General features: G+C 47.5%; 1 protein-coding gene across 1 annotated transcript in view; it reads right to left on the bottom strand.

The window, feature by feature from the left end:
- Positions 1 to 27,888, bottom strand: part of SLC12A8 (solute carrier family 12 member 8) — a 142,618-nt gene that overhangs the window by 55,054 nt on the left and 59,676 nt on the right. Inside the window, exon 5 of the mRNA XM_018045881.1 lies at positions 5,734 to 5,847. Coding sequence (XP_017901370.1) covers positions 5,734 to 5,847 — 114 coding nt within the window. The remainder of the gene's footprint in view (positions 1 to 5,733; positions 5,848 to 27,888) is intronic.

The raw sequence follows: 27,888 nt of genomic DNA on the forward strand, positions 1-27,888 counted from the left end.
AAGTGTCTGTTCTTCCAAACTCCTCTCCCCTCTCACAGCCTGGAGGTTCTCTTGTTCCAGGAGAGGATGGCGTTGGAGGGAGCCCCAGCCATGACTCACTCAGAGTTAATCCTTGGCAAATCCGTCACCATGGAAACTGCCAATCATCCATGCTTCTCATAGCTTAATGGAACATCTGCCAGGGGAAAGCCAAGGGATACAAATTGCCTGTCCTGCCTACTGTGTTTACACTGGAGCCCCTGGAAAGCAGAGATAGCCAGGAGAGGCAACCCTTTACAGAGGGATGGTGGCCCAACTCTGTTGCAGGCGGGGACCCCTTCCAGGGCTCGAAAGTGGGCTCTTGTCTAACACTCAGAAAAGAATTGTCAGAGGCGACATGTACTGACAAAGCAAGAGACTTCACTGGGAAGGGGCGCCTGGGTGGAGAGCAAGAGGTCAGCGAACCAAGGAGACCTGCTCCGCCATGTGGCTCACAGTCTCAGGTTTTACGGTGATGGGATTAGTTTCTAGACTGTCTCTGGCCAATCATTCTGACTCAGGGCCCTTCCTGGTGGTGCACACATTGCTCAGCCAAGATGGATTCTAACAAGGAGGATTCTGGGAGGGCAATGGGACATGAGTATCTCCTTTTGACCTTTCCCAAATTCTCCCAGTTGTCGGTGGCTTTTTAGTCCCATATTCCTTACCAGGACCTCCTGTCGTAAAATAACTCACAGGAATGGTTACTATGGTGCCTGATGAGAGTAGGCAGTTTCAGTCAGTGTGTTTCTCCTAACAACTCTGGTCACTAATTAGCTGGGTGACCTTCCTCAATCCTTCATAAACTCCTCTGTGCTCATTTCCCAGATCAGTGATTCTCAACCTGGTTGGGCCCAGATGGGGCTGTGGAGGGTGGGGATGGGGCCGGGGGTGTCAGGGAGGCAGAAAAGCACATCCCTTAAGAGGGGTGGGGTAAAAGAGGCCTGTGTAGACAGTTTGTTCAATATTATAAATTTATATTTAGAATATTACCAAACAATACCTTCATAATTTAAGTCACAGAAAATAAAGAAGCTTGGCTAATCTTCTTAGGTAGAATCTTTCTCAAAGAAAGGACCAAGATACTCCTGGTCCGGGGAGGCACAGAATTTCCAGTGCAGTAAGGTTTTCAGTATGATTAACAAAAATGAACATGTATTAAAAGATAAAAAGTTGAGAGTCGCTGGACTGGCTGATCTCAAATGGTAGTCCAGCTCAAATCCTGGGCTCCTGGGTGGCATCTTCCAACCTCAGGCCACTGCTGATGCCCTACTGAGGGGTGAAGCACCAGAGGGAAGGCGCGCCACCCCGGGCCCTTCACGCAGGCCAGGCATTCTCTCTCTTACAGATGCAAGGCCTGCAAGTAGAAAGGAGGGAAGCCATGGGGGAAGCTTGGAGGGGGCCTGACGGGGTCATGCGCAAAAGGTGGCATCCTGCTGGTACTGCCTGCCTCAAAGGACCACGGCCCTGCTTCAGCTGGAACTGCTAACCTGGCACCTGCAAGCAAGGATCTCACCTGGCACCAGGGCTGCCTGCCAGGCCCAAGGAAACAAACGCTCTGGTGGGAAGCCTCTTGAATGTGTTGGGGAGGGGCAAGGTGTGGGGGAAATGGGGAGCAGAAGGGGCTAGAAAATATTTTCAGATGTTAATGGTAAAAAATTTCAAAAATTTTCTTCTTCGTGTATTTCATCCCCTCCCCCTTTCCTTTTCTGTCCATTCAAGAGGAACGTGACCTTTATTTTAGTGTCTTGGTGGAAATACGCGGCAGGGAAGAAGTAGACTTTTCACATTATTTTGGTTTCTGTTTCTCAAAAGGCTGGGCTCTTAGGAGATTTTAGAGGATCTAGGAGGTAGAAGGAGATCCAACCAGTCCATTCTGAAGGAGATCAGCCCTGGGATTTCTTTGGAAGGCATGATGTTAAAGCTGAAACTCCAGTACTTTGGCCACCTTATGCGAAGAGTTGACTCATTGGAAAAGACTCTGATGCTGGGAGGGATTGGGGGCAGGAGGAGAAGGGGATGACAGAGGATGAGATGGCTGGATGGCATCACTGACTGGATGGATGTGAGTCTGAGTGAACTCCGGGAGTTGGTGATGGACAGGGAGGCCTGGCGTGCTGCGATTCATGGGGTCGCAAAGAGTCGGACACGACTGAGTGACTGAACTGAACTGAACTGAACTGAGGAGGTAGAAGGCAATGGCAACCCACTCCAGTACTCTTGCCTGAAGAATCTCATGGACAGAGGAGCCTGGTAGGCTGCAGTCCATGGGGTCGCAAAGAGTCGGACATGACTGAGCTACTTCACTTTCACTTTTCACTTTCATGCATTGGAGGAGGAAATGGCAACCCACTCCAGTGTTCTTGCCTGGAGAATCCCAGGGATGGGGGAGCCTGGTGGGCTGCCGTCTATGGGGTCGCACAGAGTCAGACACGACTGAAGCAACTTAGCAGCAGCAGCAGCAGCAGCAGGAGGAGGTAGAAAAGAAGCTGCAGAGGGACTGGGGAGAGCCTGGTGGGGACAAAACCTATTTGCTACATTGTTTGTAGGGCCCAGTGCAAAAAATATGTAGGACCCCTTGTTCAAAAATTATTAAGAATTTCAGCAACAGCAAAGCATTAAACCAAGTGTGGGGTCCTCCTGAGCTTATGACCAAGTGTGAATGCATAAATTCATGCTCACGAAGCTGGCCCTGGACAGCAGTGTCCCCTGTATTAGAACAGAAGATTGCCCCTCACGCTCGGGCAGGAAGAGAAAGGCCCACAGGATTTGAACAACAGAGACCTGAGGCCTACTCCCTGGAAGCACCAGTGGGATCCAGCAAGACCTCAGGAAAGAGGGTCTGAGAGGTACACAGACTCTAGGCACGTGGTTCCCAGGTTCAGCAAACCTTCCATCCCCCAAAGTGGCTCAGAAGCAGCAGAGACCATAAACCTAAAGGGATCTGCAGACAGGGCTGTGGGAGGGCCTGGCTCAGAGCACAGATGATGAACAGCCAGAGCCCCTGACATGCCCTGGTACTTAGTAAGACCCTGAGACCTGACAGGGCAAGGCAGAGGCGTGATGAATGACTGACAGCAGTTTCCAGCCACCCTGGCAGACTGAAGGCTTAGGGTCAGAGACCAACTCTTTCCACTTCATTAAGATGAAAGAAACACCTTGTTTCTGGCACACCTGGACTGTAGAACAGCATGCTACCTGCCATCACTGAGACCTAGCTCCAGCCTCCTTCTGGTGACCAAGCCTCAAAGTGGGAGCAGGGGGAGGGGTGTCAACTCAGAGTTGCCTTAGTTACTCAGCTGAGAAATGAAGCTTGGGGCAGAGAGGTCAGGTGGTAGAGACAGAGGGAAGCGAGAGTAAAGGCGGGTAAATTTAGGAGGTAAAATTCACAGGACTTGGAGGGGACTGGTAAGGAAGAGGCTTCCTCGATAGCTCAGTGGGTAAAAAAAAATCTGCCTGCAATGCAGGAGACACAGGAGACATGGGTTCGATCCCTAGGTTGGGAAGATCCCCTGGAGGAGGAAATGGCAACCCACTTTAGTATTCTTGCCTGGCGAATCCCATGGACAGAGGAGTCTGGCAAGAGGAAGGTGTCACAAGTAACTCCCCGCTACCAGCTCGAGCAATTGGGGGAATGAGGGTGCCATCCCTGAGATCAGGAGTGGAGGAGAACCAGTAGGGGCTGATGGGATGGATGGGTTCTGAACATGCTGAGTCTAGGATACCAAGAGAAGTTGTCATGTAGGCACTTAAATACATGATGTGGAGCTTAGAGAAGTTGGGGCTGGAGGCATAAATCTGGGAATGGCCAGCACTGTGGGTGGTCCCTGAACAATGGGCATGAATGAGATCCCAAGGGAAACAGTAGGCACAGCCTGAAGAACCCCAACACTGAATGGGCAGGCAGAAGAGGATGCCCCTATCAAGTGGGTCAGAGGAGGGTGCTACATCATAGAAGGTACGAGAGATAAAGGAGAAAGTGGAACGCGGCTGAGAGGTCAAACACACTGACAAATCTAAGTACCCACTGAACTAAGTGGAAGCCACTGATGACTTTGGCAAGAACCATTTCACTGGAGAGACAGGCCTGGAATTCCAAAAGGAGAGAGTGGACAAGTAGAGCACGAGGCAGGAAGGTGGTTGGGAGGGGAGACTGGCTGTGGAGGGGAGACTGGCTGTGGAGGGGAGAGTAAGGGGTGGTGGCCAGAGGGATTCAGGGAAGTTGTTAAATATGACTACAGTCAGTAATTTCCCCCCATGTTTTAACAGCTTTACTGAGGTATAACTAACATACAGTAAGTTGCAGGTTTACAGTGTAACAGTCTGTAAAATTTGACAAGAACACACTTGCGAGTCCATCACCACAGTGAGAAACACATTTTTTCATCCCCTCAAACTTCCTTGGCCTCCCTCCTGCTGCCTTCACCTCCACTCCTAGGTATTAACGACCTGCTTTCTGTCACCGTAGTTTGCATTTTCTAGAATTTCACAGAAATGGATTTTTAAATAATTTTCTCTTTTTAAAAAGGAACTCTTTTTTTGCCTGACTTTTTTCACACAGCAGCATTATTTTGAGAGTCATCTACATCGTCACAAGTTATCAATAGTTCACTTTTTCTAATGGCTGAGTAGTTTCATCTTGTGTGGTGATACCATAATTTGTCTCTCCATTCACCTGTTGATGAGTATTTGAGTTGCTTCCAGTTTGGGACTATAACAGACTAAGTTGCTTTGAACTTTCATATACAAGCCTTTATATGGAGACATGCTTTTTTTTTTTCCTCAATAGTAGATAACCAGGATTGGAATGGCTGGGTATATGTTGGTTTTTAAGAAACTGTCAAACCATTTTCCAGAAATGGTTGCCCATTTTACCTTCCCATCAGCAATGTATGCAAGTTCCAGCTCCTCCAAATCCTTGTCCACATCTGATAGGGACAGTCTCTTAAATTTTCAAAAATCTAGTAGCTTTTCCTCCCTTCTCTTTGGAGGAAGGCAGAGAGAGAAGGGAAAGGAGACAAAATCAGCTCCAGGGCATCAACACTGCCTGGATGGAGAAAGAAACATTTTTCTGAGTCTGTGTGCTGGGAACAAGCCCAGTCCCTAGTAAATGGTTATTTCTTGTGGAGCATTTGGTCAACACGTTAGCTTACTTCCTTCTGGGCCTGGGACTCGGGCATGCAGCAGTTCTACCAGGACCTCAGCTGTGCAAGGCTCCTCTGCAGGCACCACAGGACGGGAAAGTGGGGGAAGAGCCGAGGTCCTCGCCCGTGGGATCCTGACACTGCCCACAGTCAAAGCGGTAGGAGGAGGAGAGCATTTCTCTGCCCCCTGGGAGAAGACATGTGGGTAGGGGAGGGGAGCGGGAGATTAGAGACCAGTCTGAACTCACTACAAGGTGGAAAGGGCAGCTGTCCTGTTGAGGAATCCAGCCTGCTTAGCCCTAAGAGAAATATGTCCCCTCCACTAACTTGGCCAAGAGGCGTCAATATGTAAGTATAAGGGGTAAGGAGGATCAAATCATGTTGGGAGCCTTCAGGAATTATGAACAAGTAAAGCCTCTGTCAAAAGAATAGATGTGTGGTTAAAGCTAAGGCCATCTATAAAGTCAGATATATAGCCTAAAAGCACATGCAGGTCCATTATGATACTGCATTTTGGGAACCAAGCATTTACTTATATCCCTAACATGATAATGAAAAAGAATGCCAGTACCTGTAGCTGTGGGGAAGAACACCCCGAAGACAGTGAAAAAGGACTCTCCAGGGCTGTAATCTGGCAGAGTATTGTTCTGCAGCAGTTCTGGTGAGTATCCAATAAAACCATGTTCTGAAATAATACAGAAGCAAGCAAAATGAGCCAAGTGACAAGACATAACACAAGTTCCCTAGATTACAGCCCCAGCTTTAAATAGTAAATAGTCCTAGCTTTAAATAGTAACTTTAAATAGGAAAAGGTAGGTATGATGTAGGGGGCAGGGAGAGAACACAGAAGATAATAGAAACATCTTCCTTCCCACATCTAGGGCTTGACTTTTGTATATCTATATCTACAGATGTAGGTAAATAAAATGACATGAAGAAGAGAGTAGTCACCTCTAGGAAGGGGAGCTTTTTTTTTTTTTTTGCTTATAGACTTCAGTACAGCTGAAATCTTTCGATGAGCATGCACTGATGTGTTTGCTTTTGATTTAAAAAATTACATTAACTCCCTGCTCAAAAACCTTCCCATAGATTCCTACTAGCTACAGAATAAAGTCCAAACTCCTTAAGAGGAGTGTGGAAGCTCCCCACAACCTGGCAATGGCCCACCGTTTCCTATTTGTGCTTTGCCTTTTCCTCTTCCCAGCGGTCACACAGACAACTCTGCCCAAGAAGCCCACTAGTACCCATTCCCGCGTCCCCTGCTTCCAGAGCCTTCCCCACATCTCTGAATATCAATATGGTGCTCTCTCTTCAAGCCCAACCCAAATGCTGCTCTCTTTGGGCTTTATACAAACTCCTTGATCAGAATCCTCCTCCTAAGTGCCCTCCATGACCAGACTCCTTCCGGCTAGAGATCTGCTCTTAAACGCCTCTGTCCCCCAGGCCCAACCACTGTGCCTGCCACACAGCAGGCCAGGTGCAAATATGGGTTACACTGAAAGAACCTTGCTCTTGGATCTTTTGCTTCTGTGCTTTCAGTCTGATGGTTCAGAGACTACTTTATAGCAGAAACATCTCAGATCTGATTTCTTCAAAGCATTTTAAACATTTTTTACATTGCCTTAAATGCAGTTAAAAGGTTTCACTCCTACAGATACTGCTTTTTTGTCAAAGGGGGTCACCTTGAACAGCATCTGTGGATGTGTTAGTGGGCTGTGGAATTTAAGATACAAGTTCGGTGTCCTTGGGCTCAGGAACACGCAGGACATCCAGTGTCTGTTTTTAGAGAATGAGTTGGTTTGTTCCTGCTCACTCTAGTCCACAACTCAGTCTTGATCTTTTTCCCTCTATCCCCTCTGACATGCAAGACGAGCACTTAGCCATCAGTCTCTCCATAGCTGACCCCCAGGGCTGCGGTGACAACCCCCTGCCAGCCTGTCCTCCACCACCCTCGGAGCTTAACTTCACCCTGAGCTTCCATCCAGTAAAGAGTGCCGGCTCGCTGATGAGTCCGAGATCACGGGCACTTCTCATGGCTTCCAAGATTCATATCTTCATAGGAAAAATATTTTTCAAAAAAAAAAACAGTAAAATGAAAGCTCAGTGAAGCACAAGGAACCCTGGGGAGTCCAGTCAGGCCTTAAAATCACTGTCAACTGCTCTCTTTCTCCTGAACCTTAGATCCCAAGGGCTGTGCAGCATTTCCGAATGGCTTGGCGTCTTCACAGCTGGTCCTCCCCTCGTTAACAGAAAAGCAATAATAGCTAAGTTAACTTTAGTTTATCCGCTGGCTGACCCTGCTGACTAGACTTTCTGAGGAGAAAACCAGCCCAGCCTGCCTTGGAAGGGAGCTCGGCCAAGCTGGATGACACACAGGTCTGAGCACATTTGAGCACAGGGCCAGCCGTGAGGATCATGAACACTTCATCAGGCTCCGCTGATCCTGGCTGTCCCCGAAGCCACCCTGCCATGGGCGGGTATTTGGTCACCAGGCCTGAGGGGCCTGGCCCCGGTCAGCCTCAAGGGCCAGAGGGATCTCAGGCACCGTAAATGAGTCACTGGGAAGCCTCTTCTCTTTCTCCATCATCCCACCAATGAGATCCACAGATTGAGGGGATGAGTCACTTGGCTTATTCCAGGAGGCAGGGGCGGGGGCGGGGTCCCTCCTCTGCAGGAAGATCACAAATGCAGCTCTCACACGCTCACAAGCACTCGCTCACACTGACGACTGCTGCTGACCCCAGCCCTCTCCCCCCCAGTCCAGTCCTGAATTGTTCTCAAGGAAATCTTAACTTCGACAAGAACTTTATGAACAGAGATGCTTGTCAATGAGTTATTTATAATTGTGTAAGTGGGGAGCGTCTAAATGTCCAATTGAAAGGTTGAGGTATTTTAAATCCTTATAAAGACTTACCAGTGCCAAAGAAAACTATCCATGTTACATATGATATATATTAAGTAAGAAACTGGATACCATTTATAGGATGAATACAAAAAAAAGTTTTAATATATATATGTAAGAAAAGCAAATATACCAAAAATGGTTATTGTCTGTATAATGCAACCATGGGCAATTTTTTTTTTTTTATGTTTAAAAACTTTCCATGTTGTCTGTCATGAGCATAATCAACTTATCATCAAAAATTAATGCCTTTTGTAAAAGCAAACAAAACATCCCACAACTGAAAGCCTACTTTCTCCAGATAGCTTTTCTATAAACAAATTCATTTCTTTTTTTTCCTTTCCATTTATACTCTCCCTGTTTTTCAAAATGATACTTGCCCATTTTTCAAAATGATTTAAGTAGCTTATGAGAAAAACATAAGTAAGATAGGGCAAGTAAAATAAGGGGCAAAAAAGAAACAGAAGGGAAAAAAATGAAATTGAGCAAAAGATAGGGAGGAAACACCTACAGTCTCAGGTCTCTGAGATAAGATCCTGCAGTGATTTTCCTCAAGCTGGAATTCAAGGCCTAGAGAGATCATTTCTGACACAGCCCAGTCCAGCAGGGGAGGACCTTACGGCCACCATTCACACATGCCACATTCTAGTGGATGAGAAGGAGCCCTAGGTTCGCATGGTGGACCTGTCTCTGTGTCTCTGCCCTTACCTTCCCAGGGCCCTTATGATGTCCACCCATTTGACAGCCCCCCACATTATGCTCCCCAGTCCTGAGCTAGCCCCACAGAAGACCTGGCCTTCATCCTGACTTCCGGGGCTCCAGTCTCTTGCCCACAACCCTAACCTGTGGTCCAGCTGGACCTTGAGCTTATGTGGAGCAGATGCCCAGGTCAGGCACTGGTCTCAGAAGAATTTGTACTTATGGCGTGGCCTTATCCAGGTCCGCTGGCCACATCCAGCGTTGCAGGGCTGAGTAGACACCACCTGCCATGGCCTCTCACAGTGGGTCTTGCTGCCTGATTTGCTAATTCTTCTAGTCATGGCCCCATTTGAGAATCTGATGAAAGCACATTTTGCATTCCATTGGGGGGGTTCCCTGAAGCCTCCCCAAGGTTCAGGACCTCTATGCTAGGGGCTGCCTCTGTACCTGAGACTTCTGGCAGGCCCCACGGGCACCTATGATGTCTCAAGTCCCACGATGCCGTGCCTTGGGGTGAACAGAGGGCAACATCTCCTGCTGTCATCTCTGCCAGGCAAGGCATCTGCACACATGGGGACAGAGCAGGTCCCCCAGGGGCATCCCGGAATACTGCCTTCTGAACATAGTGGCAGTCATCAGTTATGAAGCACCTCCTCTGTGCAGTCACTGGGGACCAAGCCCTTTATAACATCATCTTTGATCCTTACAGCTACCCTGCAAGATCAGAGGTGAGCAAACCCGGCTCATGAAGGTGAAGAGTCTTGTCCAAGGTCACACAGCAGACCTGCCTGTATGACAGCCCTGGCCTCTCCTCCGGGAGGCCGGTCTCCAGGTCCCCAACACCACCCTCCCACACAGAGGGATGCATACAGCCGGTTTCCTTCAGCTCTGAGAGAAACGCCCCCGAGGTCACCGCATCTCCCCTTCTGCACCTCTGCGGGGCCCATGGGGGTCTCCCTGTGGAATGCCACATGCACTGAGGGGTGTGTGCACAGCTGGGAAGAGGCAGAGCCCAGCCTCCACCCCAGGTCTGTCTGAAGTCAACGTTTTCCATCTACCATAGCAACTCCCTGCAATTTATCCTGAGTTGTTTCCCCAGAGATTTCTGAGGTGAGTGTCTTCACCTCTGTGGGCCCTTCAGAGACTCTGCTGGTAACAAGAGGGGCTCCGGCGCTCTCAGCTGGTGTCTTCCAGCTCTGCGAGGCCCAGAATGCTCAGTGCCTGCAGCTGCGGCGGGTGACTCTATCTGGGGTTGACCTGAACACCTGCTTCTGTATCCACAGTAAAAAAGTCTTTGGCCCCACGTGAGTTATGAGCTTAAGTGAGGAAAGAGAAAACATGATGAAAACCAGGCAAGAGCAGAGGAGGGAAGATGCTTGAAGGCTGGCCTTCCCCCTTGGCACTTGGGTATCACAGCTTCCTGTCACCGTAGGAAGCCCCCTGCAGGGTCAAGGATCCGCTCCCAAGGACTATCACAGGACCCTGCCTGTCTGGGCCAAAGGAGCCAGCCCGAGTCACGCACTGCTGCAAAGGGCGGCTCCCTCAGGCTGGGCTGCACCCTCTGGGAAGGTGGCTTCCGGGAAACTGTGTGCTGCCCCGCCCTCACCAGCCCTGGGGTCCGCTGAAATCAGAGGAGGCAGCGGGAAGTCATCACCTGCCCCCACCGTGGGTGTCAGATGGCCACCGCTGACTAACTTGGAAAGTGAGATTTCTAAAAATGACGCTGGCACGGGGGGCGCTGCCATCCCTCTGATAAGCCCGGGTGGGGCGAGGGGCTTCCCACCTGGTTTTCTTCTTGGCTCAGGTCCCCCACCCCTCGACCAGCAAGACAGCCCTTTCCGGGGAACGACAATGGGAGAGGCCGGTCCAACCAGGAATAGAAAGAGCAGAGGAAGGGCCCAGGGAGAGGAAGGCGGGAGGGGCACACTGCCCGGATCCTAGGACATCACAGGAAGAGCAGCCCTGCAAGGAAAAGGAAAGGAGAGGCCGAGCTTCTGGGAAGGGACACACACACCAAAACAAGGCCTGGGGGCGGGGAGGGCGCGAGAAGGCCACCAGGCCCCAGACGATCCCAGAGGAGCCGGAAGTACAGTAGGGTGAGCAGTAAGGGAAAGGTGAACCGGGCGCCTTGACCAAGGGCCCCGCCTCACCCTGGACACTCGCCCCTCCCAAGAGCCTCCTCTGCAGCAGAACCCACCTGGAACCCGGGATGGCCTGCCCATTGCCCGGCATTGCCTTGATGGCTCTGGGACTCTGTCTCATGCGGACAGAGACCTGCGTTTTGGAGGAGGGACAGAAAAGCTAAAATGGCCTGACAAAGACAGGTCAGTGCCAAAGAGAAAAGAGGCATGTCCAGGCCGCATCCTATCACTGAGGCTCTCACAGACCTCCTGCCATGCAGCCCCTGCTTTTACTCAGATATGGCCCAATCCCAGAAGGTCCAAAGTGGACACAGACGGGCAGTCTGGCCCATCAAGCCCCCAGGGGCCTGGGCTGCTCAGTGGAGTTTTCTGCCTCAGGGCTTTGGTGTCAGGTCTGGGGGCTGCAATGGGGGAGGCAGCCTCAGTCATGAGAGAGCAAAATGTGCCCAAACTGAGCTCAAAGAGGGTAGATCTGGGAGAAGCCAGGGCTATTCTTCTCCTCCCTGGGGTGGAGCATGAGGCCCTGGGGATCTCTGGCAGAAAGGGAAGAACAGTGACAGGACCAAGAAACAGGACACCTGGGCTCACGCTCTGATTCTGCCACAGACTCACTGTGGGACTGTAAGTGAGCCCTTCTTCAAAATGCAAATGATAACTCTATCCACCTGGGATAGGCACCTGGGATGTCCAGGTGGGGATGTCCACCAGGGATGAGAGTCTGCAGTCTAAATGAGCCCAGGTGATGTAGATCATGCTCTCAGTAACAGGTAAACTAAATTCTTTTTCAGAACCCTTCTAATTCTGAAAGCCACCAGTCAGGAGTTCATTCTCAAGACTCAGGGCACATCATCCAAATGCACCACCCATCTCCAATGGCTGATATAAAATCCCAAACTAGCTTCCAGAGCTGTCAGTGCTGCCCTCTACCTCCCTGCTATTGTTCAGTCACTCAGTCGTGTCCAATTCTTTGTGACCCCATGGACTGCAGCATATGCCAGGCTTCCCTGTCCATCACCATATCCCAGAGCTTGCTCAAACTCATGTCCATTGAGTCATTATGCCATCCAACCATCTCATCCTCTGTTGTCCACTTCTCCTCCTGCCGTCAATCTTTCCCAGCATCAGGGTCTTTTCTAATGAGTCAGTTCTTTGCATCAGGTGGCCAAAGTATTGGAGCTTCAGAATCAGTTCTTCCAATGAATATTCAGGACTGATCTCCTTTAGGATTGACTGGTTTGATCTCCTTGCAGTCCAAGGGACTCTGAAGAGTCTTCTCCAACATCACAGTTCAAAAACATCAATTCTTCAGCGCTCAGCCTTCTTTATAGTACAATTCTCACATCCATACATGACCACTGGAAAAACCATAGCTTTGACTAGATGGACCTTTGTCGGCAAAGTAATGTCTCTGCTTTTTAATTTTCTGTCTAGATTTGTCATAGCTTTTCTTCCAAGTAGCAAAGGGTAACCTCCCTGTTACCCTTCCCCATCTCTGTGGCTGTGGATACCAAGTGTGCTCCAGACTGTGAGAAAAGGTCACTACCACATTTTTGTCCACTAATGAAACAAACCAATTATGAATTACAAGTCCTAGGTCTTAGAGTATGACAGTCACGTGTGCCCTCCATTAATGCAGATACTAAAAGCTTCCTGGTCTAATTCATTGGTCTGTTTTTACAAGTGAGGGAATTGGAAAGACATGAGAGTTGAAAGTGGGAAAGGAACCCTGGCTTGGAGTCCCATTTGGAGTCCCCAAAATACTCCCCGTTTGCTGGATTCTCCCATTGATATGGGTCATAACAATTCTAGTCCACGACAGGTGCACCATCAGAAATACTCTGAAACTGAACCAGATCAGGTTGTACTGACTAGAAGGAGCAATAATGATGGGTTAGGAAGAGATCCCCCCAAAGCCCCCGCCCACAGCATGGATTTCCTTCTCCACAGGACTTCTGTTTGTGAGCTAGGAGCCTTCCCCAGACCACAACCGCCTCTCTGGCTTCAGCCCTGGTGAATTTGGTCCTCCAAAGGGAGGGTGGAGAGAGGATGTGAACAGGGTTTCCAGCTCCCAGGCCCCCACCCAGAGAGAAAATACACAGAGGGAAGGCTGGGCATTCTAGCAGTGGCCAGAAGGGAAGTCTGAAGTGGAGCTGGGCCTGCCCAGAGGGTGTGGGGAGGAGCAGCCTGGAGCCTCTAGGCCCCTGGGGGAAGGCCTCCACCCTTAGGACAACTGACTGGCAGGAACAGCCGGAAAAGCCCCCAGGGCCAGGCAACCCAGGGCATGAAGGGCCTGGGTTGGGGAGATGTCAGGGCAGCCCCCTTGGGAGGCAGTGGCTTAGTTTCCAGTAAGAAGAGAAGCTCCTGCCAACCCCTACAATCTGGACAGCAGTCCTGGAGTTCCTCCTGAGAAAAGGAGCTCTCACTTGTGAAAGGGGGCATTTCTAATACCCGAGAAATTGTTCTATCCTCTGACATTGGCTCTATTTTAAATGCTTAGCAAGACTTTTTTTTATAATGGCCTTGGGGTCAAGTTGAGATGAGAAGAGATTTTTCACCTGGAAAAGCTTACAGAGCAGAGGATTGTCAGATGCCCTAGGAAATTTAGGGATCCGCAACTCACTTGGACCCAAGAAACAAAGTGCAGTCTTTGGATAACAACCAGGATTGCCACAAATTGCTGAGCAAAGATTTGTGCCAGGCACTGTTCCAAGTGCATTACATATTTTCACTCAATGAGATAGGTGCATTTTTCAGGTAAGGAAGCTGAAGCACCGAGAGGAGACAAGATTCAACCCTGGGTTGCCGGGATCAGAGCTCACCCAAGGCTGCAGGGAGACTGAGAGGGGGTCAGGAGCCCAGCTGATCAGGCTGGGGCCAGATGGAAGGGACTACAAAGCCCCCCACTGCTCTCAGCTCAAAGGAGCACTGGGAAAGGAAAATCTGGCCTTCTTATCTCCTGGGGGAAAGGAATGCACTCTCCAGCCAGGATAAGTGGCTGTTTTGACAGGAAGTCTCCACCCAGGCTGTGGGTTCCTCCCAGCCACCACTTATTCCTTCTGGCTGTCCCTGCCTCTGGCATCCTAATTCCCATCCTACCTAAACCCCACACACTCCCACACACCCCCCAAAATAATCTAACCCCGCTTGGGGTCCCCCACATCAACTGTCTCTGCATAGCCCCGGCCTCTGCGGTGGGTCCAGAGTTCAGACCTGGGAGTCAGTCCTCAGCCCCGCGGTTGCCCGGACACTGTCTCCAGGCAGGCTCTGAGAAGGGGATGGGAGGACAAGGGCCCCCACCGCAGGGCGCAGTCAGCATCCCCGTGGTTATGCAAGCAGGGTCGCCCTCCCGCCTAGCATCATGCTGGAGATACCGGACTCCACATGCCCCAGCTCTGCAGCCACATGCAGTCCTCACTTACCGCAAGCCCTACCCAAGAAGGAAACGCAGGGGACATTCTCTAAGAACCCCACAGCAGAGGATTCAGTATCCCAGCACTATAGCATGTTAACACCACAGGGGTCCTTGTTGCAAGTCCACCGTACAAACATGAACGCCAAGGCCCCAAAAAGGAGGCACCATGCCACACAGTCAGCAGCTGGTCAGGCAAGACCAGAAGAACCCAGTGCGGCCAAGCTCCCTCCAACGTGTGCCCTGCTAGGCGCTTATCTCTCTGTTGCTGCTGCCTGCTGCCTGCCGGTTCGGGGCAGGAACTATGCTGTTTCATGTCATGATTTATCTCATTGCCTAGAACCAAGGGGCAAGCAAAAAAAATCATAGTTTATTGATAAACAATAGAGGGGCTTCCCCAGTTGTCCAGTAGCTAAGACTCCACGCCCAATGCAGAGGGCCTAGCTCCAATTCCGGGTCAGGGAACCAGATCCCAGCTGTTGCAACTAAAGATCCCACATGCCCCAAGGAAGACGAAAGACCCCATGTGCCACAACTAAGTCAAATAAATAAATATTGTTTAAAATAAAAAATAAAAATAAACAATGGAAACAACCCAAGTGTCCATCAACAGATGAGTGGAGAAACAGCACATGGTCTATCCATACAGAGTATTATTCAGCCATCGAAAGGAATGAAGTACCGACACTTGATATAACATGGATGAATCTCAAAAACACGTTAAGTGGAAAAAAAACACACAAAAAGACAAACACTGTATGATCCATTCATATGAAACATCTGGAATAGGCATATTCACAGAAACAGAAAATAGAACAGAGGTTATCAGGGACTGGCAGGGGAATGGAGAGTTATTTTTCCGTAGACACAGTTTTTGTTTGGGGGTGATAAAAAATGTTTTAAAACAAGACAGTTGTGATGGTTGTACATCACGGTTAATGGAGTAAGTGCCACTGAATTGCACACTTTAAAATGGCTAAAATGGCAAATTTTTTGTTATAAATATTTTGCCACAATTAAAAAAAAAGCGCCCCCTGCAGGGACCACCTGCAGCATCCTTGTTTCAGCCAGGCCGAGTCTCTGCTTTGCAGATGTGGAATAGAGGGTGAAGGGAGCTTCCCAGCCAAGGCAGAGCGGAGAGGGAGGAGCAAAGCCACAGGTGCAGACTAGTCCTAGACGCAGACTCCAATTCTCCCACCAAAGCAAGTTGCCTCCTCAGATGGAAGCAGATGAGTGAAAGCCTCAGCTCTCAGCCACTGCAAGGCGAGCACCGCCCCACCCCACCCCCGCCCCGCAGTGAGCCATCTGCCCATGTACAACCCCTCCCTGGAGGAACTGGGCAGAAAGTCCCACGCTCTCAGGAGTTCAGGCAGAAAGCCCAGCTCCTTTTGCTGACATCTAGACCTTACAAGGTTTCATTCAGGCATCACGGGCTGGGTTGTGGGACTTGGAGGAAGAGCTGTCCAGAAGCACAGACTGATTTCTCAAGATCCACCATGCCCAGACCCCATGGAAAACCTCCACAAAGTCAAAGACGCTACTGTCCCAGTCTTGTTTTTGACACACGTTTCTGCTTTCAATATTCTGCTGGTCACTGGCACCCTGGGCCTGGGAGCAGTGTCTAACACAGGTCCCACTTACTAAGAGCTGGCCTAGAATGAATGTGCCTTTAACCTGGGCTGTCCTGGGCAAGTGCGAAGAAAAAGGAGGCCAGGGATGCTCCTCTGGGGGACTTGGGTGATGGATCGCTACCTGGTCTTGGGCCAGGGGTGTCAGCATCAGCACCACCCGAGAGCTTGTCAGAACTGCAACATCTCCCCCTGCCCCCACCTGTGCAACTGGCACCTTCGCCACTACAAGATCCCCAATCTTGAAGCTTGAGAAGCACTGCCTTGGAAAATAACCCAGGGGCCTCCAGAGACACAGTCATCCAGGATAAACAATGCTAATAATAATAATTATTTATTAAGCACTCACTTCATTCACGCTATGACAGTAGGTCTCATATATATTATTTTATGCTCTGGCAACCCAGTAAAGTAGGCATTATTACCTGATTTTCAAAAATGAGAGTGGTCAGAACGGTTAACTAACTTGACCAGGTCCATGCAATGACTTACAGCTGTCCTGGAATCTGAACACAGAGGTCTGAGTCCAAAGCTACAGCTCTGACAACTATGTAAGTGTGATGCAATCCTTCAAGGGGCTGACAGTTACAGCCACTTGTCAGTTCTCTATGGGGCCCAGAAATGTGCTGGCAAATGCCGTCCCCAGGGAGGTGTTCTAGGGGCTGCCGTGGTGCTTGGTGCTGGCTGGGCTCTGGGTGCTTGTGTGCTGGGATCGGACTACCTCACGGCAGAGGGCTCACTATTTCTTCAGGATACGTCTCTGAAGATGAATTTGCATGGCCCAGCTCCCAGCAAGCATTAAGTCTGGGACTGGAGAGACAAATTAGATGGTGAGCAGGCTTAGAGCACCTGTGCCACAGGCTCAGAAACCTCTGGCCCTAACCCCATCTGAGCTCTGGAGTTTATGACTTGGGGCTTCATCTCCTGCCAGCCCCAAGGAAGCAGCACTCTCCTGCCAAAGGCCCCCATAACAAACTCCACTCTCCCTTCCAGCCAGTGCCCACAGGCTCCTCAGGTCGCAGAACATGGCCCAGGCAGCCAGTCCTCTCTGCACCACCCACAGTCAGCCAGAGACTCTCTGGCTATAGATGGCCATCATTCCCTACCCAAACATGAGTGACCTGAGGGCCTGTCTCTTGCCTCTGTGTCCCTCTCAGACCCCCTAAAACGCGTCTCAATCCAGTCAGTGCTAGTTGCTCAGTTGTGTCCGACTTTTTGTGACCCCATGCGCTGTAGTCTGCTGGGCTCCCTTATCCATGGGTTTCTCCAGGCAAAAACACTGGAGTGAGCAGTCATTCCCTTCTCCAGGGGATCTTCCCAACCCAGGGATCAAAGCTAGGCCTCCCTCATTGCAGGCAGATTCTTTACTGTCTAAGCCACCAGGGAATCCAAGTAGGTGCCCCCAAAATGCTTGAGTCTGAAAATGCCATCATTTGCCCCTCCACAGCCATGCTGAGGGCATCTGGCTCACCCTCCACAGCCAGAGGACTCCCTCCTGCAGTGAGGGGAGTACCGGGCCCGGCAGGGCAGAACCAGGGGTGCAGGCAGGATGTGCTAACCCACCCCTCAGGGTGTCACCCTCCACCTCCTTGAAACTCCCTGCTGCTCAAGGCTGAGGCAGGCGGCCCAGCAAGGCGAGGGCCCTCCCAAGCCAGTGACTTCATCCTTCAGGCATCCATCCCAAGGAGCTGTCTGGGGAGCCTGGCGGGCCAAGCCCCCTCCTGCTCACGGAGCCGGAGCTGACACAAGGACAGAGCTGGGCAGCATTAGCTCGGGTTTCCTTCTGCAGCCATGACTGGGTCCCCACGGCCTCCTTAGCCTAGCGGTTCCTTTCTCTGCTCTCCACAGGCAAAGCCAGAAAGTGAAAAATAATGCAATGGAGAGGGTGGGAGAGTTTTGGAGCTGGGGGCCTGGAATTCTGGGCAGTCAGTCACTCTCTTCACCAGAGGCAGCCTCAGAACAAGAGGAAGGCCTGAAGGTGCCTGCCCCTGCCCTCCTCCTGCCAGGCAGAAGTCAGGATCACAGCCCCAGAAAACCTCCTCCTGACGGCTGAACCCCAAAGCCAAGAATGCAGGGCACCTAGAGTTTTATGTTCTCCCTCTACGAGAGAAATGGTAAATGTTCAACTCAGTTGATTTAAGAACAAGAGTCACCAACATAAAGCACTGTTTTTTAAAAAAGTTATTCCACAGGTAGAACAAATAGAGAAATGTGCTTTGCTTTCTACCTAGACTGCAAGGAGATCAAGCCAGTCAATCCTAAAGGAAATCAGTCCTGAATATTCATTGAAAAGACTGATGCTGAATCTGAAACTCCAATACTTTGGCCACCTGATGCGAAGAACTGACTCACTGGGAAAGACCCTGATGCTGGGAAAGACTGAAGGCAGGAGGAGAAGGGGATGACAGAGGATGAGATGGTTGGATGGCATCACCGACTCAAATGGACATGAGTTTGAGCAAGCTCTGGGAGTTGGTGATGGACAGGGAAGTCTGGCGTGCTGCAGTCTGTGGGTCACAAAGAGTTGGACACGACTGAGCGACTGAACTGAACTAGATCAGGCAGTGAGCAGAAGGGAGATGAAGTGGATGGCAAGGAGGGATGACCAGATGGACACAGAGAAAAAACAGAGGAAAAGACTGGGGAGGAAAAACACAGAAAAAGAGGCAAAACTAAAGGAAGAAAGGATGATGTAGGAAGAGGAGAAGAGAGAAACCAGGTGTGCTTTTAAGGAATGCTGGAGATCGCAGTTCTGCTGGCTTACAAAAGTTTGGAAATCCTTACCCAGATGTGAGCCTTTGTTTACAATTCTTCACTGTTCTAATCCTTAAAAATCCCTCCATTCAAATCCTTAATCTTTCCCCTTTCAAGGTCAGAGATTTCTTTGAGAATCTGGCAGTAGCCTGAACCTTCTCCTAGAAAAATACACATATTCACATAAAATTTTACCTGCAATTTCAGGGGTTCATGGATCCTGTCAAAAATTATTTATTCTAGAAGTTCCACTATGATCGAGAGAGAGACTTAACGACCAAAGCAAAAACACTCCCATTGCCAAATTAAACTAAGATAAGGGAGGACGTGTTGAATCTTCTGTGTTCAAGCCATCATATCAGGCTTTTAATTATACCGTTTACTTCACTGATAGAATTTTGGGGCCTAAACACCCTTCTTTTGTTACTACCCCATTGGCCGTACTGAAAACAAGGTTCCTTACTCAAGGAGCTAGCTGTGTGTATGGATGGTTATCATGCAGCAAAAGGTCTGCCTTTGACCCAGGCCACAGTGTCTGTGCTTACCTTGAAATTAACCCTTTGCAGATTGATAGGATTATTAAGTTACACATATGCAGTAGTTCCCCAATCTGAGTGTGTAAGCATTAGCAAGGTACTGATTTAAAATGTAGATTACTAGGCCAAAATTTGAGAATCTTATTCAGACTTTTTAAACGAGCGTCTTTCTAGGTGATTCTGATGCAGGCAGTCTCCAGACCACACTCTGAGACATGCTGTTCTTGTAGAAGATTGCAAGCTTCTGGCCCAGAAGATGTGCTGATTCCCTGCTCATTGTGGTGGCCCTCCTCATGCACCAGGGGTGTCACTAGGCATGTATGGAGGGGTGGTCTGTGACTAGGTTTGGACCACTGCATCAGAAAGGCTATCTTTACGGGGTATAAAAGGCAGGCACATCATGTAGGGCATAAAAGGTATAGAGCCAAGCGAAACCCTCCAAGGGCCTTTGTGGCTCAGTGGTTCTCAAATCTGTCAGCACAAAAAGAATCACCTGGAGTGCTTTTATGATTCAGTTTCCCAGGCCTCAGGCCAGTAGGAATATATATGGCATGATTGATACTAAGGGTTTCCCAGTGGTTCTGACACATGTAGCTTGTTTGTTGATGGTACCCAAAGGCCAGAGGGTATTTCAATCAGGATATCAGACCACTACTGTAAAAATGCTTTGAGAAAATAAGATGCTCTTAAAATTCTCCAGCAAAAACCAATGGACATTAGCAGGGTTTCTGCTGGCTTTTCTCTTCCTTCTCCTCCTCCTTGCTCACTGTAGACACCAACTAGAGAAGGTGGGCTACACTGGAACAGCCTGAATGATTCCAGATGGTGAGCATTTGGACCTCTTGGCCTGACTGATCCTCCCTTTACCCTGGAGTCTTGTACAAATATTATCATTTTCTGGCTGTGCAGCGACATGGAAACAGTTGGGAGCCACTAGGTCAGGTGTAAAAGAAACTTGTGGAAAAGGAGGGACTGTTTGGCCCAGAAGTGGTTGTTTTTCTGAATCTCTACGAGGTGGAATCCACACAAACAGGAAGCAACAACATGCCCAAGCTTGCCCACACAGGGCCTGGCATCTAACTGGTGGGGGCAAGATATTGAGAGAAGTGCTGAAAAGGCAGCCTGTCTCAGACTGCTTGGCAGAGAGGCGGTAACAGGGACATCTGGGCACAGACCACAGCTCCGCCAATACAGAGAGGATAATAAGATAATAATCCATAATAATAAGACTGCCTTACCCTCAATTTAGTGAGTTTTTTTTCCTTTTATATTTGATTTCTTGAACTTTGGCTGCCTTACATTCAACATGTAGACTTAATATAATGGGTTTTTCCACCTGAAAATCTGCTGTACTGTAAAACTACTGGTATCTTAGAATTGAGGAAATAGGGCTTATCACCTAATTTAATCTCGAAATGACCCATGAGTCAGGCACTGTTTCTGTTCTAGATGAGGCAGCTGGAACACAGACTGGTGACTTGCCCAGGGTCACAGAGTGAGGAAGCGACGGAGCCAGGACTGGAGGTGTCTCCCAGGCCTCCCTCAGACCCCACCGCTCGCCTGGCACACCGTGTGCACTGCATGAGTACACCTGCGTGAGCACACCTGTGTCAGCACGCCTGACCACACAGTAGGAGCTGAGGTCATGGGGTAACTCCTGAGGGGAAAGTGCTCCGAAAAGTGACTTCCACCTGAGTCACTGCAGTGCGAGAAAGCAAAAAGTGATGGTCATTTCACCTCAAACACAAACCTGAGGAAAAAAAAAAATACATGTAGAATTTGTTTGGTTGCTATTATTTGTCTATTTTAGGCCATAACGCTACCTCTTCTCTGATCGCAGGAACTTAAGGATGTGCTGTAACTACTATAGAATGATTACATTTTGGAGGTTTAGCTTAAAAAGGTGTGCATTTGGACAGTAATTACAGATTCACTGTTTGAATTTATCTTATTTGTTTTTGAATGTTTCTACTGATTTCTTGTAACTGGGATATAGTGTTGAGTACCTTAAGAAATCTCACATTTGGTTTCTGCCAGTTTAAGAGGAGCAGGAAGTAGTTTAACAGAAGAAATTATTGTCGAAATAATAAAACCAAAAATTTATTCGTTACAGTATTCAATAAGTGCTCATCTTCTGGAAAGCAGCTGAGGACAGAAAGAAAACCCCATCTTCCACCCCACACCCAACACACACACACATAAACGCAAAGAAAAGAAGTCACTATTGACATGTATGATTATTTATAATTCTTAAAAACGCCCATCCCATGTTACAGATGAGAAACTCAAAGAGTATCAGTGAGTTGCCTACAGTTACAGCACTAGTAAGCAGCCTGTGTTCCAGTGGCACTAATATTAAGCACATACAATCGTCATCAGCCATGATCTTTCCTAGTCATCGCCATGTTGAATGAGGACAGAGACCATGTCCATTTTATTCTCCACTATATCCTGGAGCCCAGAATGGGCTTTGGTAACTGTGGTTGGGTTGGTGGATAGAAGGGAGGCAGGAAGAGGTATGCGCACCGTGGGCCGGCCCCTCGAGCAGGTGCTCTCCTCACCCCCTACCTGCACTTCTATGGTGACTGTGCTCCCACAGCTCCTATCGCACTTCTGACCATGTTTTCTAGGACTGTATCCCTCTGCCTGCTGGCGCCTGCTCACTCTGATTCCTTTCCCAGTCAGTCACTCATCAAAGTGTAATTGAGAGCCAGCAGAGCGCCAGGTACTTTCTAAGATGCTGGGGGAAAAGCGGTAAGATTCAGTGCCCATCCTGGAAACTCCCACAGCTTAAGGCAATGATCTCTGTATTTCCTATCAGCTCTGGATACCCTCAGAACCCAAGGAAGACAGGGTTTCCTGAAGCTGCCTATAAACTCTTACTTTCTACCAACACTTCTGCTATTTCTGAAGTTTTGTCTGCTTATTTTCAGAGATGTCAAAGGACGGCCTACAGTGAGATTCTCCTCTCTACCTTTCAGCATGTTCTCACACTTTTCTCATCAGGGCGCATTTCGCACATTGGGAGCCCTAAGAGACAGGAGTTAGGCTGGTGATGCCACACCAAGTTCTGCCCTGAGCTGGTGCCTGGAAGCACCAGCCTCAGGAGCTAGAAGAAGCCTCTTACAGGCGAGGAAACACAGGTAAAAAGCCCTCCTGCCCCCACTCCTGGTGGAGTCGGCTGCTCTCGGCCAGCATCCTTTCAGGGAACCTACTCTGCACACCAACAGATGAAGAGTTAGGTCAGAAGGGAACCATAGCCCACCAACTTCCAACAAATGATGACTCTAAAACCAAGCCTTATTACGAGGCAACTGAGACCCACAGATGGTAGGGCCCTGGCCCAGAGTCCCAGAGACAGCCACTGAGAGGCCCTGGCTTCATCTCTCTCAATGCAAAACACTGTAACCACAGTAGTTCTTTCACTTTCCTACTTAGCACCTTCTCAAAATGCATGTTACATATCACACCCTAAGCGTACTGCTCGTTCTTTATTCAGTAATTAGCATGGCTAGGAGCCGTGTGAGCTTGATGGATGCAAAGGTCATAGAACCTGAGGTCAGCTGCCAGGGTGCCAATCCAGGCTCCACGGCTTACTAGCTGCTTGACCTTGGACATGATAACCTCTCTGAACCTCAGTTTTCTCATCTTTATGGTAGGGACAATAAGATGGAGAATAATGAAGAAATAACTCCAGAAAAAATGAAGAGGTGGAACCAAAGCAAAAATACCCAGTTGTGGATGTGACTGGTGATGGAAGTAAAGTCCGATGCTGTAGAGAACAATATTGCATAGGAACCTGAAATGTTAGGTCCTAGAATCAAGGTGAACTGGAAGGGGTCAAACAGGAGATGGCCAGAGTGAACATCGACAATTTAGGAATCAGTGAACTAAAATGGAGCAGAATGGGTGAATTTAATTGAGATGATCATTATACCCACTACTGTGAGCAAGAATCCCTTAGAAGAAATGGAGTAGCCATCATAGTCAACAAAAGAGTCTGAAATGCAGTACTTAGATACAATCTCAAAAAGGAGAGAATGATCTCTGTTCATTTCCGAGGCAAACCATTCAATATCACAGTAATCCAAGTCTATGCCCCAACCAGTAATGCTGAAGAAGTGAGGTTGAACGGATCTATGATGACCTACAAGACCTTCTAGAACTAACACCCCCAAAAGATGTCCTTTTCATCATAGGGGACTGGAATGCAAAAGTAGGAAGTCAAGAGATACCTAGAGTAACAGTCAAGTTTGGCCTTGGAGTACAGAATGAAGCAGGGAAAAAGCTAAAAAATCTTCACCAAGAGAACTCTCTGGTCATAGCAAACACCATCTTCCAACAACACAAGAGACAACTCTACATGGACATCACCAGATGGTCAATATCAAAATCAGATTGATTATATTCTTTGCAGCCAAAGATGAGAAGTTCTGTACAGTCAGTAAAAACAAGACTGAGAGCTGACTGTGGCTCAGATCATGAACTCCTTATTGCAAAATTCAGACTTAAATTGAAGAAAGTAGGGAAAACCACTAGGCCATTCAGGTATGACCTAAATCAAATCCTTTATGATTATACACTGGAAGTGACAAATAGATTCAAGGGACTCGATCTGATAGACAGAGTGCCTGAAGAACTATTGATGCAGGTTCCTAACATTGTACAGGAGGCAGTGATCAAAACCACCCCCAAAGAAAAAGAAAGGCAAATAGCTGTCTGAGGAGGCCTTACAAATAGCTTAGAAAAGAAATGAAAGGCAAAGGAGAAAAGGAAAGATATACCCATTTGAATGCAGAGTTCCAAAGAATAGCAAGGGGAGATAAGAAAGCCTTCCTCAGTTTTGGCCACAGCAATCAGAGCAGAAAAAGAAATCAAAGGAATCCAAATTGGAAAAGAAGAAGTAAAACTCTCACTGTTTGCAGATGACATGATCCTCTACATGGAAAACCCTAAAGACTCCACCAGAAAATTACTAGAGCTAATCAATGAATATAGTAAAGTTGCAGGATATAAAATCAACACACAGAAATCCCTTGCATTCCTATACACGAATAATGAGAAAGTAGAAAAAGAAATTAAGGAAACAATTCCATTCACCATTGCAACGAAAAGAATAAAATACTTAGGAATATATCTACCTAAAGAAACTAAAGACCTATATATAGAAAACTATAAAACACTGATGAAAGAAATCAAAGAGGACACTAATAGATGGAGAAATATACCATGTTCATGGATCGGAAGAATCAATATAGTGAAAATGAGTATACTACCCAAAGCAATTTACAAATTCAATGCAATCCCTATCAAGCTACCAGCAACATTTCTCACAGAACTAGAACAAATAATTTCAAGATTTGTATGGAAATACAAAAAACCTCGAATAGCCAAAGCAATCTTGAGAAAGAAGAATGGAACTGGAGGAATCAACTTGCCTGACTTCAGGCTCTACTACAAAGCCACAGTCATCAAGATAGTATGGTACTGGCACAAAGACAGACATATAGATCAATGGAACAAAATAGAAAGCCCAGAGATAAACCCACACACATATGGACACCTTATCTTTGACAAAGGAGGCAAGAATATACAATGGAGTAAAGACAATCTCTTTAACAAGTGGTGCTGGGAAAACTGGTCAACCACTTGTAAAAGAATGAAACTAGATCACTTTCTATCACCGTACACAAAAATAAACTCAAAATGGATTAAAGATCTAAATGTAAGATCAGAAACTATAAAACTCCTAGAGGAGAACATAGGCAAAACACTCTCAGACATAAATCACAGCAGGATCCTCTATGATCCACCTCCCAGAATTCTGGAAATAAAGCAAAAATAAACAAATGGGATCTAATTAAAATTAAAAGCTTCTGTACAACAAAGGAAAATATAAGCAAGGTGAAAAGACAGCCTTCTGAATGGGAGAAAATAATAGCAACTGAAACAACTGACAAACAACTAATCTCAAAAATATACAAGCAACTTCTGCAGCTCAATTCCAGAAAAATAAACGACCCAATCAAAAAATGGGCCAAAGAACTAAGTAGACATTTCTCCAAAGAAGACATACGGATGGCTAACAAACACATGAAAAGATGCTCAACATCACTCATTATTAGAGAAATGCAAATCAAAACCACAATGAGGTACCACTTCACACCAGTCAGAATGGCTGCGATCCAAAAATCTGCAAGCAATAAATGCTGGAGAGGGTGTGGAGAAAAGGGAACCCTCCTACACTGTTGGTGGGAATGCAAACTAGTACAGCCACTATGGAGAACAGTGTGGAGATTCCTTAAAAAATTGCAAATAGAACTACCTTATGACCCAGCAATCCCACTTCTGGGCATACACACCAAGGAAACCAGAATTGAAAGAGACACATGTACCCCAATGTTCATCGCAGCACTGTTTACAATAGCCAGGACATGGAAACAACCTAGATGTCCATCAGCAGATGAATGGATAAGAAAGCTGTGGTACATATACACAATGGAGTATTACTCAGCCGTTAAAAAGAATTCATTTGAATCAGTTCTGATGAGATGGGTGAAACTGGAGCCAATTATACAGAGTGAAGTAAGCCAGAAAGAAAAACACCAATACAGTATACTAACACATACATATGGAATTTAGGAAGATGGCAATGACGACCCTGTATGCAAGACAGGAAAAAAGACACAGATGTGTATACCAGACTTTTGGACTCAGAGGGAGAGGGAGAGGGTGGGATGATTTGGGAGAATGGGAATTCCAACATGTATACTGTCATGTAAGAATTGAATCGCCAGTCCATGTCTGAAATAGGGTGCAGCTTGCTTGGGGCTGGTGCATGGGGATGACCCAGAGAGATGTTGTGGGGAGGGAGTTGGGAGGGGGGTTCATGTTTGGGAACGCATGTAAGAATTAAAGATTTTAAAATTTAAAAAAAAATAAAAAATTTAATAAAAAAAAAATAAAAAAAAAAAAAAGAAAGCCTTCCTCAGTGATCAATGATAAGAAATAGAGAAAAACAACAGAATGGGAAAGACTAGAGATCTCTTCAAGAAAATTAGAGATACCAAGGGAACATTTCATGCAAAGATAGGCATGATAAAGGACAGAAATGGTACGGACCTAACAAAAGAAGAAGATATTAAGAAGAGGTGGCAAGAATACACAGAAGAACTCTACAAAAAAAGTCTTAATGACCCAGATAACCACAATGGTGTGATCACTCACCTAAAGCCAGGTATCCTGGAATGCGAAGTCAAGTGGGCCTTAGGAAGCACCAGTACAAACAAAGCTAGTGGAGGTGATGAAATTCCAGCTGAGCTTTTCCAAATCCTAAAAGATGATGCTGTGAAAGTGCTGCACTCAATATGCCGGCAAATTTGGTACACTTCTCATTCCAATCCCAAAGAAAGGGAATGCCAAAGAATGTTCAAACTACCACACAATTGCACTCATCTCACATGCTAGCAAAGAAGTGCTCAAAATTCTCCAAGCTAGGCTTCAACACTACATGAACCAAGAACTTATAGATGTTCAAGCTGGATTCAGAAAAGGCAGAGGAACAGAGATCAAATTGCCAACATTTGTTGGATCATAGAAAAAAGCAAGAGAATTCAGTAAAACATCTACTTCTGCTTCATTGACTAAGCTAAAGCCTTTGACTGTGTGGATCACAACAAACTATGGAAAATTCTTCAACAGATGGGAATACCAGACCACCTTACCTGCCTCCTGAGCAATCTGTATGTAGGTCAAGAAGCAACAGTTAGAACCAGACATGGACTGGTTCCAAATTGCGAAAGGAGTACATCAAGGCTGTATATTGTCACCCTGCTTATTTAACTTATATGCAGAGTACATCATGTGAATTACCTTGACTGGATGAAGCACAAGTTGGAATCAAGATTGCTGAGGAGAAATATCAATAACCTCAGATATGCAGATGACAGCACTCTTATGGCAGAAAGTGAAGAGGAACTAAAGAGCCCCTTGATGAAAATGAAAAAGGGGAGTGAAAAAGTTGGCTTAAAACTCAACATTCAAAAAACGAAGATCATGGCATCCAGTCCCATCAATTCATGGCAAATAGATGGGAAAACGATGGAAACAGTGACAGGCTTGATTTTGGGGGGCTCCAAAACACTGCAGATGGCGACTCAAGCCATGACAATAAAGATGCTTGCTCCTTGGAAGAAAAACTATGACAAACCTAGACAGAAAATTAAAAAGTAGAGACATCACTTTGCCAACAAAGGTCCATCTAGTCAAAGCTATGTTTTCTCCAGTAGTCATGTACGGATGTGAGAGTTGGACCATAAAGAACGCTGAGCACCAAAGAACTGATGCTTTTGAACTGTGATGTTGGAGAAGACTCTTGAGAGTCCCTTGGACTGCAAGGAGATCAAATTAGTCAATCCTAAAGGAAACCCGTCCTGAATATTCATTGGAAGGACTGATTCTGAAGCTAAGCTCCAATACTTTGGCCACCTAATATGTTGAACTAACTCATTAGAAAAAAGAAAGACTCTGATGCTGGGGAAGACTGAAGGCAGGAGAAGAAGGGGATGACAGAATGAGATGGTTGGATGGCATCACTGACTCAAAGGACAGAAGTTTGAGGAAGCTCCAGGAGCTGGTGATGGACAGAGAAGCCTGGC

The sequence above is a fragment of the Capra hircus genome, chromosome 1 (genome assembly GCF_001704415.2).
Source record: "Capra hircus breed San Clemente chromosome 1, ASM170441v1, whole genome shotgun sequence".
Taxonomy (NCBI): Eukaryota; Metazoa; Chordata; class Mammalia; order Artiodactyla; family Bovidae; genus Capra; species Capra hircus.